The sequence below is a fragment of the Pecten maximus genome, chromosome 19 (assembly GCF_902652985.1).
Source record: "Pecten maximus chromosome 19, xPecMax1.1, whole genome shotgun sequence".
Taxonomy (NCBI): Eukaryota; Metazoa; Mollusca; class Bivalvia; order Pectinida; family Pectinidae; genus Pecten; species Pecten maximus.
The window spans coordinates 11,453,059-11,468,190 of record NC_047033.1 but is presented as its reverse complement, the minus strand read 5'-3'; the positions used below and the strand labels follow the sequence as shown (position 1 = coordinate 11,468,190).

Genomic DNA, 15,132 nt, shown 5'->3' with positions numbered 1-15,132 from the left:
CCAATTTTAAATACTTAATAATATTTAAAATAAATTAACATTTTACATTAAAAAAAGTGATGCTGGATTATTGCAAAAATAAAAGCATTACCTCATTACTTTTCTTAAAAGAAATTATCATTTCAAATATTGTAATAGAAAAGATGGCTTTTTGCAAAGACAAAAGCAGCACACCTCATGATGAATTGAAACAAATGAACATTTTACTATATTCAGATTTAATATTTCTATATTTGTTTATGAAAATATGGGATTATCACTTGAAATGAAGCTCAGTATCAAATGGTTTGATATGTTTGCTGAGATCAGGAGAAAAGTTTCAGTATTGGGGTGCGTTTGACATCAAAATTAGGTGTCAATTTCAATATGGGTGACTTGTGATGACAACATGACCACTGGAACCAAAAAGATCCAAATACCAACTACCACCTGTCACCCCTCCAGTCGTAAAGTAGATTCAACTAACTCCACAGTCTGTACCAAATGATTGTGGATGGAGGGGTTACAGGACAGAATAGCTAAAAACTATGATAGCAGAAGTATGAAATAGGTAAATGGCCAGGATCAGAGTCACTGTTTGTCTTATTACCGTATTTATCCTCAATAAACCCCTCCCTTGTGTAAAAGTTTACTACCATACTTATCCCTAATAAGCCCCTCCCTTGTGTAAAGGTTTAGTTCCCTATTTATCCTCAATAAACCCCTCCATTAGTGTAAAAGTTTAGTACCATACTTATCTATAAAAGAAACCCCTCCTCTAGTGAAAAACATATGACCATATTCATCTTCAAATAACCCCTCCTCTAGTGGAAAGTTTAATACTAAAGATTGTGGAAGGCTTATTTGTGAGAGACTTTTAGCTGATTATTTTAATGATGATTCTACAAAAATGAAAAAGTGGGCGTATCTATTGACTGGGACTTATTTTCAGATAAATACGGTAAATCTTATTGAATACTGTTTTACCTATTTTTAAAAATTGTTTCATTGAATCAATTTTAATGGATCTTAGTGATTCTTAGGTCAATCAAAAGCATATTTGATTTGTGAACTTAGAAACTTGTTTTCAAATGAAAGAAAACTGAAATCATCAAAATAACGATTTTTTTTTGTTGAGTAATTAGCCGTAGACTACTTATCTATAATACATTTCATCATTCAACAAATCAAAAGCTTTTCCTGAATAAAAAGAAAAAAAATTGATTTTTTCCAAACTGCAGCTGGCCATACACGAACAAGACAAATAGTTACGTCCGTAAGCAAGTGAAAAATTTGTGCCATTCTAATACAGAGCTTAGCGACAGACCAATAGTAACCATGGTAACACTGGTACCTGACTCATCAGGCATAATACGCTGGCTTGCTCCCACTTTGGTGTCGCCATCTAGCTGTAGCTCAGGGGCAGATAACCCAAAAACTGTACGCATATCTTGCAATACTCCTATTTCATCAGAAATGACAGTTTCTGGAATTTTTATTTCCTGTTTCAGTTCTTCTGATTCCTCAATGATATCTAGACCAGCAGAAACATCCTCAGTAGATTTAGTCTCCTCAGGAGCGTCAGAAATGACAAGGTCAGCTGAAACATCCTCAGTGGTGTCTACAGGTTTTTCTGTTATGACAAGTTCTTCAGAAACTTCCTCCTTGGTTTCTACAGAAACCACTACTTCCTCTGGTATTTCTTCCTTGGTTTCCTCGGGAGCCTCAATGATATCTAGACCAGCTGAAACATCCTCAGTAGATTTAGTTTCCTCAGGAGCCTCAGAAATGACAAGGTCAGTCGAAACATCCTCAGTAGTGTCTACAGGTTTTTCTGTTATGACAAGTTCCTCAGAAACTTCCTCCTTGGTTTCTACAGAAACGGATATTTCCTCTGGTATTTCCTCCTCGGTTTCCTCAGGAGCCTCAGAAATGACAAGGTCAGCTGAAACATCCTCAGTAGTGTCTACAGGTTTTTCTGTTATGATAAGTTCCTCAGAAACTTCCTCCTTGGTTTCTACTGAAACAACTATTTCCTCTGGTATTTCCTCCTCAGTTTCCTCGGGAGCCTCAATGATATCTAGACCAGCGGAAACCTCCTCCGTAAGTTTAGTTTCCTCAGGAGCCTCAGAAATGACAAGGTCAGCTGAAACATCCTCAGTGGTGTCTACAGGTTTTTCTGTTATGACAAGTTCTTCAGAAACTTCCTCCTTGGTTTCTACTGAAACCACTATTTCCTCTGGTATTTCTTCCTTGGTTTCCTCAGGAGCCTCAATGATATCTAGACCAGCTGAAACCTCCTCCGTAGATTTAGTATCCTCAGGAGCCTCAGAAATGACAAGGTCAGCTGAAACATCCTCAGTGGTGTCTACAGGTTTTTCTGAAATGACAAGTTCTTCAGAAACTTCCTCCTTGGTTTCTACTGAAACCACTATTTTCTCTGGTATTTCCTCTGGTATTTCCTCCTCAGTTTCCTCAGGAGCTTCGATAATATCAAGCCCAGCTGAAACCTCCTCCGTAGATTTAGTATCCTCAGGAGCCTCAGAAATGACAAGGTCAGCTGAAACATCCTCAGTGGTGTCTACAGGTTTTTCTGTTATGACAAGTTCTTCAGAAACTTCCTCCTTGATTTCTACAGAAACGATTATTTCCTCTGGTATTTCCTCCTCGGTTTCCTCAGGAGCCTCAATGATATCTAGACCAGCTGAAACTTCCTCTGTAGATTTAGTTTCCTCGGGAGCCTCAGAAATGACAAGGTCAGTCGAAACATCCTCAGTAGTGTCAACAGGTTTTTCTGTTATGACAAGTTCCTCAGAAACTTCCTCCTTGGTTTCTACTGAAACCACTATTTCCTCTGGTATTTCTTCCTTGGTTTCCTCAGGAGCCTCAATGATATCTAGACCAACTGAAACTTCCTCTGTAGATTTAGTTTCCTCAGGAGCTTCAGAAATGACAAGGTCAGCTGAAACATCCTCAGTAGTGTCTACAGGTTTTTCTGTTATGACAAGTTCCTCAGAAACTTCCTCCTTGGTTTCTACAGAAACGATTATTTCCTCTGGTATTTCCTCCTCGGTTTCCTCTGGAGCCTCAGAAATGACAAGGTCAGCTGAAACATCCTCAGTGGTGTCAACAGGTTTTTCTGTTATGACAAGTTCCTCAGAAACTTCCTCCTTGGTTTCTAAAGAAACCATTATTTCCTCTGGTATTTCTTCCTCGGTTTCCTCTGGAGCCTCGGAAATGACAAGGTCAGCTGAAACATCCTCAGTGGTGTCTACAGGTTTTTCTGTTATGACAAGTTCCTCAGAAACTTCCTCCTTGGTTTCTACAGAAACAATTATTTCCTCTGGTATTTCCTCCTCGGTTTCCTCAGGAGCCTCAATGATATCTAGACCAGCTGAAACCTCCTCTGTAGATTTAGTTTCCTCAGGAGCCTCAGAAATGACAAGGTCAGCTGAAACATCCTCAGTGGTGTCTACAGGTTTTTCTGTAAGGATAAGTTCCTCAGAAACTTCCTCCTTGGTTTCTACTGAAACCACTATTTCCTCTGGTATTTCCTCCTCAGTTTCCTCTGGAGCCTCAATGATATCTAGACCAGCTGAAACTTCCTCTGTAGATTTAGTTTCCTCGGGAGCCTCAGAAATGACAAGGTCAGCTGAAACATCCTCAGTGGTGTCAACAGGTTTTTCTGTTATGACAAGTTCATCAGAAACTTCCTCCTTGGTTTCTACAGAAACGATTATTTCCTCTGGTATTTCCTCTGGTATTTCCTCCTCGGTTTCCTCAGGAGCCTCAGAAATGACAAGGTCAGCTGAAACATCCTCAGTGGTGTCTACAGGTTTTTCTGTTATGATAAGTTCCTCAGAAACTTCCTCCTTGGTTTCTACTGAAACAACTATTTCCTCTGGTATTTCCTCCTCAGTTTCCTCGGGAGCCTCAATGATATCTAGACCAGCTGAAACCTCCTCCGTAAACTTAGTTTCCTCAGGAGCCTCAGAAATGACAAGGTCAGCTGAAACATCCTCAGTGGTGTCTACAGGTTTTTCTGTTATGACAAGTTCTTCAGAAACTTCCTCCTTGGTTTCTACTGAAACCACTATTTCCTCTGGTATTTCTTCCTTGGTTTCCTCAGGAGCCTCAGAAATGACAAGGTCAGCTGAAACATCCTCAGTGGTGTCTACAGGTTTTTCTGTAAGGATAAGTTCCTCAGAAACTTCCTCCTTGGTTTCTACAGAAACCACTATTTCCTCTGGTATTTCTTCCTTGGTTTCCTCAGGAGCCTCAATGATATCTAGACCAACTGAAACTTCCTCTGTAGATTTAGTTTCCTCAGGAGCTTCAGAAATGACAAGGTCAGCTGAAACATCCTCAGTAGTGTCTACAGGTTTTTCTGTTATGACAAGTTCCTCAGAAACTTCCTCCTTGGTTTCTACAGAAACGATTATTTCCTCTGGTATTTCCTCCTTGGTTTCCTCTGGAGCCTCAGAAATGACAAGGTCAGCTGAAACATCCTCAGTGGTGTCAACAGGTTTTTCTGTTATGACAAGTTCCTCAGAAACTTCCTCCTTGGTTTCTAAAGAAACCATTATTTCCTCTGGTATTTCTTCCTCGGTTTCCTCTGGAGCCTCGGAAATGACAAGGTCAGCTGAAACATCCTCAGTGGTGTCTACAGGTTTTTCTGTTATGACAAGTTCCTCAGAAACTTCCTCCTTGGTTTCTACAGAAACAATTATTTCCTCTGGTATTTCCTCCTCGGTTTCCTCAGGAGCCTCAGAAATGACAAGGTCAGCTGAAACATCCTCAGTGGTGTCTACAGGTTTTTCTGTTATGACAAGTTCCTCAGAAACTTCCTCCTTGGTTTCCACTGAAACCACTATTTCCTCTGGTATTTCCTCCTCAGTTTCCTCAGGAGCCTCAATGATATCTAGACCAGCTGAAACCTCCTCTGTAGATTTAGTTTCCTCAGGAGCCTCAGAAATGACAAGGTCAGCTGAAACATCCTCAGTGGTGTCTACAGGTTTTTCTGTAATGATAAGTTCCTCAGAAACTTCCTCCTTGGTTTCTACTGAAACCACTATTTCCTCTGGTATTTCCTCCTCAGTTTCCTCGGGAGCCTCAATGATATCTAGACCAGCTGAAACTTCCTCTGTAGATTTAGTTTCCTCTGGAGCCTCAGAAATGACAAGGTCAGCTGAAACATCCTCAGTGGTGTCATACAGGTTTTTCTGTTATGACAAGTTCATCAGAAACTTCCTCCTTGGTTTCTACAGAAACGATTATTTCCTCTGGTATTTCCTCCTCGGTTTCCTCAGGAGCCTCAGAAATGACAAGGTCAGCTGAAACATCCTCAGTAGTGTCTACAGGTTTTTCTGTTATGACAAGTTCCTCAGAAACTTCCTCCTTGGTTTCTACAGAAACCACCATTTCCTCTGGTATTTCCTCTTCAGTTTCCTCGGGAGCCTCAATGATATCTAGACCAGCTGAAACCTCCTCCGTAAGTTTAGTTTCGTCAGGAGCCTCAGAAATGACAAGGTCAGCTGAAACATCCTCAGTGGTGTCTACAGGTTTTTCTGTTATGATAAGTTCTTCAGAAACTTCCTCCTTGGTTTCTACTGAAACCACTTTTTCCTCTGGTATCTCTTCCTTGGTTTCCTCAGGAGCCTCAATGATATCTAGACCAGCTGAAACCTCCTCTGTAGATTTAGTTTCCTCAGGAGCCTCAGAAATGACAAGGTCAGCTGAAACATCCTCAGTGGTGTCTACAGGTTTTTCTGTTATGATAAGTTCTTCAGAAACTTCCTCCTTGGTTTCTACTGAAACCACTTTTTCCTCTGGTATCTCTTCCTTGGTTTCCTCGGGAGCCTCAATGATATCTAGACCAGCTGAAACCTCCTCTGTAGATTTAGTTTCCTCAGGAGCCTCAGAAATGACAAGGTCAGTCGAAACATCCTCAGTGGTGTCTACAGGTTTTTCTGTTATGATAAGTTCCTCAGAAACTTCCTCCTTGGTTTCCACTGAAACCACTTTTTCCTCTGGTATCTCTTCCTTGGTTTCCTCGGGAGCCTCAATGATATCTAGACCAGCTGAAACTTCCTCTGTAGATTTAGTTTCCTCGGGAGCCTCAGAAATGACAAGGTCAGCTGAAACATCCTCAGTGGTGTCTACAGGTTTTTCTGTTATGACAAGTTCCTCAGAAACTTCCTCCTTGGTTTCTAAAGAAACCATTATTTCCTCTGGTATTTCCTCCTCGGTTTCCTCAGGAGCCTCAGAAATGACAAGGTCAGCTGAAACATCCTCAGTAGTGTCTACAGGTTTTTCTGTAAGGATAAGTTCCTCAGAAACTTCCTCCTTGGTTTCCACTGAAACCACTATTTCCTCTGGTATTTCCTCCTCAGTTTCCTCTGGAGCCTCGATGATATCTAGACCAGCTGAAACTTCCTCTGTAGATTTAGTTTCCTCGGGAGCCTCAGAAATGACAAGGTCAGTCGAAACATCCTCAGTAGTGTCAACAGGTTTTTCTGTTATGACAAGTTCTTCAGAAACTTCCTCCTTGGTTTCTACAGAAACCACTATTTCCTCTGGTATTTCCTCCTCAGTTTCCTCAGGAGCCTCAATGATATCTAGACCAGCTGAAACCTCCTCTGTAGATTTAGTTTCCTCAGGAGCCTCAGAAATGACAAGGTCAGCTGAAACATCCTCAGTGGTGTCAACAGGTTTTTCTGTTATGACAAGTTCTTCAGAAACTTCCTCCTTGGTTTCTACTGAAACCACTATTTCCTCTGGTATTTCTTCCTTGGTTTCCTCAGGAGCCTCAATGATATCTAGACCAGCTGAAACCTCCTCTGTAGATTTAGTTTCCTCAGGAGCCTCAGAAATGACAAGGTCAGCTGAAACATCCTCAGTGGTGTCTACAGGTTTTTCTGTTATGACAAGTTCTTCAGAAACTTCCTCCTTGGTTTCTACTGAAACCACTATTTCCTCTGGTATTTCTTCCTTGGTTTCCTCGGGAGCCTCAATGATATCTAGGCCAGCTGAAACCTCCTCTGTAGATTTAGTTTCCTCTGGAGCCTCAGAAATGACAAGGTCAGCTGAAACATCCTCAGTGGTGTCAACAGGTTTTTCTGTTATGACAAGTTCTTCAGAAACTTCCTCCTTGGTTTCTACAGAAACCATTATTTCCTCTGGTATTTCCTCCTCGGTTTCCTCTGGAGCCTCAATGATATCTAGACCAGCTGAAACCTCCTCTGTAAGTTTAGTTTCCTCAGGAGCCTCAGAAATGACAAGGTCAGCTGAAACATCCTCAGTGGTGTCAACAGGTTTTTCTGTTATGACAAGTTCCTCAGAAACTTCCTCCTTGGTTTCTACAGAAACCACTATTTCCTCTGGTATATCTTCCTCGGTTTCCTCAGGAGCTTCCTTTACCATTGGTTTGACAATACTGGACACCTGTAGGTCCAATGCAACTTCTTCCGTTTTTCCAGTGTCCTTTTCCATCACATCAATTGCAGTGACATCTTCTGTTTCCTGAGTTTCCTCAGCTAGTTTGATTTCTGAAACTGCCTGTTTATCTAACTTCAGTAACTTCCAACTCCATTGTCACTTCCTCTGTTTTCCCCTGTCTCCTCCTCCGTCACATCAATTTCAGTCACATCTTCTGTTTCCTGGGTTTCCTCGGCAAGTTTGATTTCTGAAACTGCCTGTTTGTCAACTTCAGTAACTTCCAACTCCATTGTCACTTCCTCTGTTTTCCCTGCCTCCTCCTCCGTCACATCAATTTCAGTCACATCTTCTGTTTCCTGAGATTCTTCAGCAAGTTTGATTTCTGAGACGGTCTGTTTGTCAACTTGAGTAACCTCCAAGTCCATTTCGACTTCCTCTGTTTTTCCTGTGACTTCCTTTGTCACATCAATTTCGGTGACATCTTCTGTTTCCTGAGTTTCCTCAGCAATTTTAATTTCTGAAACAGTCTGTTGATCTACTTCAGAAACTTCCAAATCCATTGTGATTTCCTCTGTTTTTCCAGTCTCCTCCTCCGTCACATCAATTACAGTCACATCTTCTGTTTCCTGAGTTTCCTCAGCAATTTTGATTTCTGAAACTGTCTGTTGATCTACTTCAGAAACTTCCAACTCCATTGTGATTTCCTCTGTTTTTCCTGTGTCTTCCTTTGTTACATCAATTTCGGTGACATCTTCTGTTTCCTGAGTTTCCTCAGCAATTTTAATTTCTGAAACAGTCTGTTGATCTACTTCAGAAACTTCCAAATCCATTGTGATTTCCTCTGTTTTCCCAGTCTCCTCCTCCGTCACATCAATTACAGTCACATCTTCTATTTCCTGAGATTCTTCAGCAAGTTTGATTTCTGAAACTGCCTCTTTATCTACATGAGTAATTTCAAATTCTGATGTCATCTCTTCTATTGTCCCAGTTTCCTCCTCCGTCACATCAATTTCAGTCACATCTTCTACCTCCTGAGTTTCCTCAGCAATTTTGATTTCTGAAACTGTCTGTTGATCTACTTCAGAAACTTCCAACTCCATTGTGATTTCCTCTGTTTTTCCTGTGTCTTCCTTTGTTACATCAATTTCAGTCACATCTTCTGTTTCCTGAGTTTCCTCAGCAAGTTTAATTTCTGAAACTGCCTGTTGATCTACTTCAGAAACTTCCATATCCATTGTGATTTCCTCTGTTTTTCCAGTCTCCTCATCCGTCACATCAATTTCAGTCACATCTTCTGTTTCCTGAGTTTCCTCAGCAAGTTTGATTTCTGAAACTGTCTGTTGATCTACTTCAGTAACTTCCAAATCCATTGTGATTTCCTCTGTTTTTCCTGTGACTTCCTTTGTCACATCAATTTCGGTGACATCTTCTGTTTCCTGAGTTTCCTCAGCAAGTTTAATTTCTGAAACTGCCTCTTTATCTACTTCAGTAACTTCCAACTCCATTGTCACTTCCTCTGTTTTCCCAGTGACTTCCTTTGTTACATCAATTTCAGTCACATCTTCTGTTTCCTGGGTTTCCTCGGCAAGTTTAATTTCTGAAACTGCCTGTTGATCTTCTTCAGTAACTTCCAAATCCATTGTGATTTCCTCTGTTTTTCCTGTGTCTTCCTTTGTTACATCAATTTCAGTCACATCTTCTGTTTCCTGAGTTTCCTCGGCAAGTTTAATTTCTGAAACTGCCTGTTGATCTTCTTCAGTAACTTCCAAATCCATTGTGATTTCCTCTGTTTTTCCTGTGACTTCCTTTGTCACATCAATTTCGGTGACATCTTCTGTTTCCTGAGTTTCCTCGGCAAGTTTAATTTCTGAAACTGCCTGTTGATCTTCTTCAGTAACTTCCAAATCCATTGTGATTTCCTCTGTTTTTCCTGTGACTTCCTTTGTCACATCAATTTCGGTGACATCTTCTGTTTCCTGAGTTTCCTCAGCAAGTTTAATTTCTGAAACTGCCTCTTTATCTACTTCAGTAACTTCCAACTCCATTGTCACTTCCTCTGTTTTCCCAGTGACTTCCTTTGTTACATCAATTTCAGTCACATCTTCTGTTTCCTGGGTTTCCTCGGCAAGTTTAATTTCTGAAACTGTCTGTTGATCTACTTCAGAAACTTCCAAATCCATTGTGATTTCCTCTGTTTTCCCAGTCTCCTCCTCCGTCACATCAATTTCAGTCACATCTTCTGTTTCCTGAGTTTCCTCAGCCATTTTGATTTCTGAGACTGCCTGTTGATCTACTTCAGTAACTTCCAAATCCATTGTGATTTCCTCTGTTTTTCCTGTGACTTCCTTTGTCACATCAATTTCGGTGACATCTTCTGTTTCCTGAGTTTCCTCGGCAAGTTTAATTTCTGAAACTGTCTGTTGATCTACTTCAGAAACTTCCAAATCCATTGTGATTTCCTCTGTTTTCCCAGTCTCCTCCTCCGTCACATCAATTTCAGTCACATCTTCTGTTTCCTGAGTTTCCTCGGCAAGTTTAATTTCTGAAACTGCCTGTTGATCTACTTCAGTAACTTCCAAATCCATTGTGATTTCCTCTGTTTTTCCTGTGACTTCCTTTGTCACATCAATTTCGGTGACATCTTCTGTTTCCTGAGTTTCCTCAGCAAGTTTAATTTCTGAAACTGCCTCTTTATCTACTTCAGTAACTTCCAACTCCATTGTCACTTCCTCTGTTTTCCCAGTGACTTCCTTTGTTACATCAATTTCAGTCACATCTTCTGTTTCCTGGGTTTCCTCGGCAAGTTTAATTTCTGAAACTGCCTGTTGATCTACTTCAGAAACTTCCAAATCCATTGTGATTTCCTCTGTTTTTCCTGTGACTTCCTTTGTCAAATCAATTTCAGTCACATCTTCTGTTTCCTGAGTTTCCTCAGCAAGTTTGATTTCTGAGACTGCCTGTTGATCTACTTCAGTAACTTCCAACTCCATTGTGATTTCCTCTGTTTTTCCTGTGTCTTCCTTTGTCACATCAATTTCGGTGACATCTTCTGTTTCCTGAGTTTCCTCGGCAAGTTTGATTTCTGAAACTGTCTGTTGATCTACTTCAGAAACTTCCAACTCCATTGTCACTTCCTCTGTTTTCCCTGTCTCCTCCTCCGTCACATCAATTTCAGTCACATCTTCTGTTTCCTGAGTTTCCTCAGCAAGTTTGATTTTTGAAACAGCCTGTTGATCTACTTCAGTAACTTCCAACTCCATTGTGATTTCCTCTGTTTTTCCTGTGACTTCCTTTGTTACATCAATTTCAGTCACATCTTCTGTTTCCTGAGTTTCCTCAGCAATTTTGATTTCTGAAACTGCCTCTTTATCTACTTCAGTAACTTCCAACTCCATTGTGATTTCCTCTGTTTTCCCTGTCTCCTCATCCGTCACATCAATTTCAGTCACATCTTCTGTTTTCTGAGTTTCCTCAGCAAGTTTGATTTCTGAAACTGCCTCTTTATCTACTTTAGTAATTGCTAACTCCATTGTCACTTCCTCTGTTTTTCCAGTGACCTTCTCCGTCGTTTCAGTTTCAGTTGAATCAAACTGGAGTTTTTCTTCAGGTTGTGATACTGTCATTTCCTCAGATATTGTCTCTGTTTCTTTTGAACTAATGTCTGAAAGAGTTATCTGCCCCTGAATATCAAGAGTTGTCTCCCTTGCCACAGATAGGGTGATGTCGCTCTGACCTATCTGTAGCTGAGACACTTCCTCGTCACTGGCTGCTGAGAAAGGATACATACATAAAACAGTGAGGTGAGGGATTGGAGATTACATCTGGTCAAATGAAAGGGTTTTAGGACAAAGGTAATAAGATGATACAAACATCACACAATGGAACACTATAATGCATCAGTTGAATATCATTGTAATCCAAGGGTTCACCTCTGTACAGTACATATGATCTAAGGCTATGATAGGGAATGTGGATATGTTTATAAATATTGGGAATTCTATCAAGGGATGGAAATGAACTTCAAATTGTATGGCAGCATCCCCAATAGAAGTGAAGTGCAAATTCTGAAATGGATCTGGACGGAGAGTGGATACCCTGAAGGGAAAGGTTAAAACGTTGGCAACATTAGTACACCACCTTGTCATCAATCTAAAGAGAAACAAGTCTTGAATTTCACGCAAAATGCTATAATAGCCAAAATGATCTATTGAATAATTCTTTTTCAAACAATATTAACAATTTTCATAGTGAGGAAAATGATTTTGACTTTAATGTTTAAATCAACAAGAACATAAACTGTACAATTGTTGCCAGTGAGTAAAGAAATGTTGATTGAAGAAAGTGAGATTCCAAACAAACCAGGTGGAAAATTTAAAATATAATATCCTACCTTCCACTTTCGTCACTTGTTCAATGGTCACCTCTGCTACGGACTCCTCTAGCTTTTCTTCTGGTGCTGGGATGAAAAAAATACAGAACCATTGAATATATTCTTATACTAACAGATAAAATTCATTTTTGAATACAATTGCTAATATAAAATCAATGCAATGCTTCGTAAGATCACTTAAAATTATTCAAATTAAAACCTATAATTTGAAATCTAAATTTTCACATTTTGTCTTCTATCATTGATAGGGGACTAGGTACAACTTAACATTTTAAAACATCAGAGAGTATAATTTCTACCATGAGAGAGTATAATTTCTACCTTGTCAGTCTATCTCTAATTGAATGGTAAAATTATGTAAGTTTAAATATCTCTATCATCATCTGATGTTTTAATAACAAATGAAATTATGTATTTAGATACTCTCAGTTCAGCTTGTTGAGAATTAAACAAGTCATAATATACGTATCTTTGCAGTTGTAATAAGTTAATGTATTAATCAGAAAGATGTCTTAATAACGTGCCATTCCAGAAATGAAGAAATTTTGGTTCATCGTATCTATTCTTTCTGAAAATGCAAGTTGGTTAATAATTGATGACTAATCTCCATGGAGAAGTAACATAACAAATGCTTTTTTTCCTATTTAGATAAACAAAGATAAGCTATGAATTATGAGAATGAAATTAAAAAAAAATTGAAAAGAAAATTAAGCAAGACACATTCAGCTATTTTCTTAAAATGGTGCTTTTTCGTTAATAGGTAATAAAGCTACCAACACTTCTTCAATGATACATCAATGTCCCCCCTTTAAAATTGTCTGAATAATAAAATAATGCATTTTGTTTTCGAAAAGATGTGCAAGAGATATTCCACTAAAAGGAGCATTTACACATGAGCATCATTCTTGGATAATTACTTAATATAAAGACTGATCTAGTGACAAAAGTGTTTAATACATATTTAATCTTAATTCTCTCACATAAAGGGATGTTCTTTCTAATCCTCCCAACATGGCAGTATCACAAGCACAGTCAATCCTGATTTTTTCTTCTAATGAATTTCAACAATTCAAAAATCGAAATTTTGTTTAATTACTTTGCTTTGAAGATGAAGATTGATGTATAAATATTCAGATTTTTTTCTGTGGCTATATTACATAGTTATTTAACAATTAAAAGAACTGGCCTTCTGAAAAAAGAACAGGGTTGACTGCCATGCACGTGTAGATAGTAACACAAAGAATATCCTCTTGTTGAGGGTGTACATCTAATATTAGTGATTACCATGACAAGGGACACAACTCATGTTGACTCTGGCTGAGGCATTAAGAACATAAAAAAAAATAACTCTTATTCATACGAAACTAAATTATTTTGAAAAAATAACACTGAAAAGATCTTGAAAATCAACCACTTGAAACATTAAAAACACTTTAAAGTAACACAATAAAAATAAGTTCAACATTATTAACAAAGAATATCACCACAACAAAACCATAATTGCAACACAAAATTGATACCAATTGCAAAATATAACAAATATATCAATTTGAATAGAGCTCCTTGAATCAGTAAAAAAAATCACAAATCGTTAAGACATATATATATATAAATCAAACACAGAATTGTGTCCCTTGTTTGAATGCCGTAAACAAAAGAGACTAATTCCTTTTAAAGGAAATAAATCAGTGTTGATATTTTTGGTGTACCATGCATAACCCATTTTAATAGAACGTTGTGACATAAATCTACCAAAAATATTGTTTTCAACTCCGTTTCAGAAAGATAATTTCCAAAGAAATGAAGTTTCCAGAAAAAAAATTCAAATCACAACATTTCTTTGTTGAATGGGTTTACATGATCTCCGTATCAGAAGGTCTATTAGTCTATCAGAGCATAAGAGCCATTCCTTGTAACGCATCGCAAATAAGGCGCATAGCTAGACTTGAGATCACAATCAAGCAGTCTGCCGGCACATCCATTCATGCCTCACCATATGCTGGGGCGGTCTTGGTCACTTCCTCGCCAGTGCTGGTCAGCTGTAAGTCCTGTGACCCAATATCTATTTCACTGATTTGTGAAGGGGTGGGTGTTATTTCTATATCAGAAACAATCTCACTTACAGGCAGAGCTACAGTACTAGTTATTTGTTCTTGTTTGTCTTCTTCGGTACTTCCAATATCAACCTGTTCAACATCTATTTCCACTTCAAGCTTGTCTTCTTGAAGGGCTATTTCAGCCTCCACCTCATCCAATTTAACCTCCTCTAGGATGCTTTCTGTCTCAACCTCATCAGGTTTCTCTTTCCTAAAGATGATTTCAGCCTCAACCTCATCAGGTTTCTCTTCCTCAAGGATAATTTCAGCTTCAACATCATCAGGTTTCTCTTCCTCAAGGATGATTTCAGCCTCAACTTCATCAGGTTTCTCTTCCTCCCGGATGATTTCTGCCTCAACCTCATCATGTTTCTCTTCCTCAAGGATAATTTCAGCCTGAACTTCATCAGGTTTCTCTTCCTCAAGGATGATTTCAGCCTCAACCTCATGAGGTTTTTCTTCCTCAAGGATGATTTCAGTTTCAACATCATCAGTTTCCTCTACCTCTAGGATAATTTCAGCCTCAACCTCATGAGGTTTTCTCTTCCTCAAGGATGATTTCAGCCTCAACCTCATGAGGTTTCTCTTCCTCAAGGATAATTTCAGTTTCAACATCATCAGTTTCCTCTACCTCTAGGATGATTTCAGCTTCAACTTCATCAGCTTTCTCTTCCTCAAGGACAATTAACACCTCAACCTCATCAGGTTTCTCCGTCTCTAGGATGATTTCAGCCTCAACTTCATCAGTTTTTTCTTCCTCAAGGACGATTTCTGCCTCATCAGGTTTGTCCTCAAGCATGCTTTCAGCTTCAACTTCATCAGCTTTCTCTTCCTCAAGGACAATTTGAACCTCAACCTCATCATGCGTGTCCTCAATGACTATTTCAGCCTCAACCAGTTCAGGTTTGTCCTCAATGCTGATTTCAGTCTCAACGGATATTTCTACCTCAGAAACCTCCTCTGGTTTCCTCTCAGTTTCAACCGATTCTTTGAATGTCTCTTCTGAAATTTCCTCAATTACTTCTTCAGTTACTTCTGGTTTCTCAGTAACAGGGACAGTTTCTCTTTCAGTGACAATTGTTTCCTCCTCAGGTGCGATAGTTTCAACTTCCTCCGTATCCTCAGTAACAGTTGTTACCTCCACAATTGTTTCGGTGATATTCAGAAGTGTCAGGGTTTCAAGCTGATGTCAAAGGTGATTTCCTCAGAAACTGGTTTCTTTTCAACTCC

At 39.1% G+C, this 15,132-nt stretch overlaps 1 protein-coding gene across 1 annotated transcript in view; it reads right to left on the bottom strand.

The window, feature by feature from the left end:
- The window catches only part of LOC117317403 (titin-like), a 197,260-nt gene that overhangs the window by 10,148 nt on the left and 171,980 nt on the right, over positions 1–15,132 (bottom strand). The window contains 7 exon segments of the mRNA XM_033872214.1: positions 1,334–1,904; positions 2,106–4,946; positions 5,293–7,557; positions 7,626–11,185; positions 11,807–11,872; positions 13,800–14,487; positions 14,534–15,085. Of these exon segments, the coding sequence (XP_033728105.1) occupies positions 1,334–1,904; positions 2,106–4,946; positions 5,293–7,557; positions 7,626–11,185; positions 11,807–11,872; positions 13,800–14,487; positions 14,534–15,085 (10,543 nt within the window).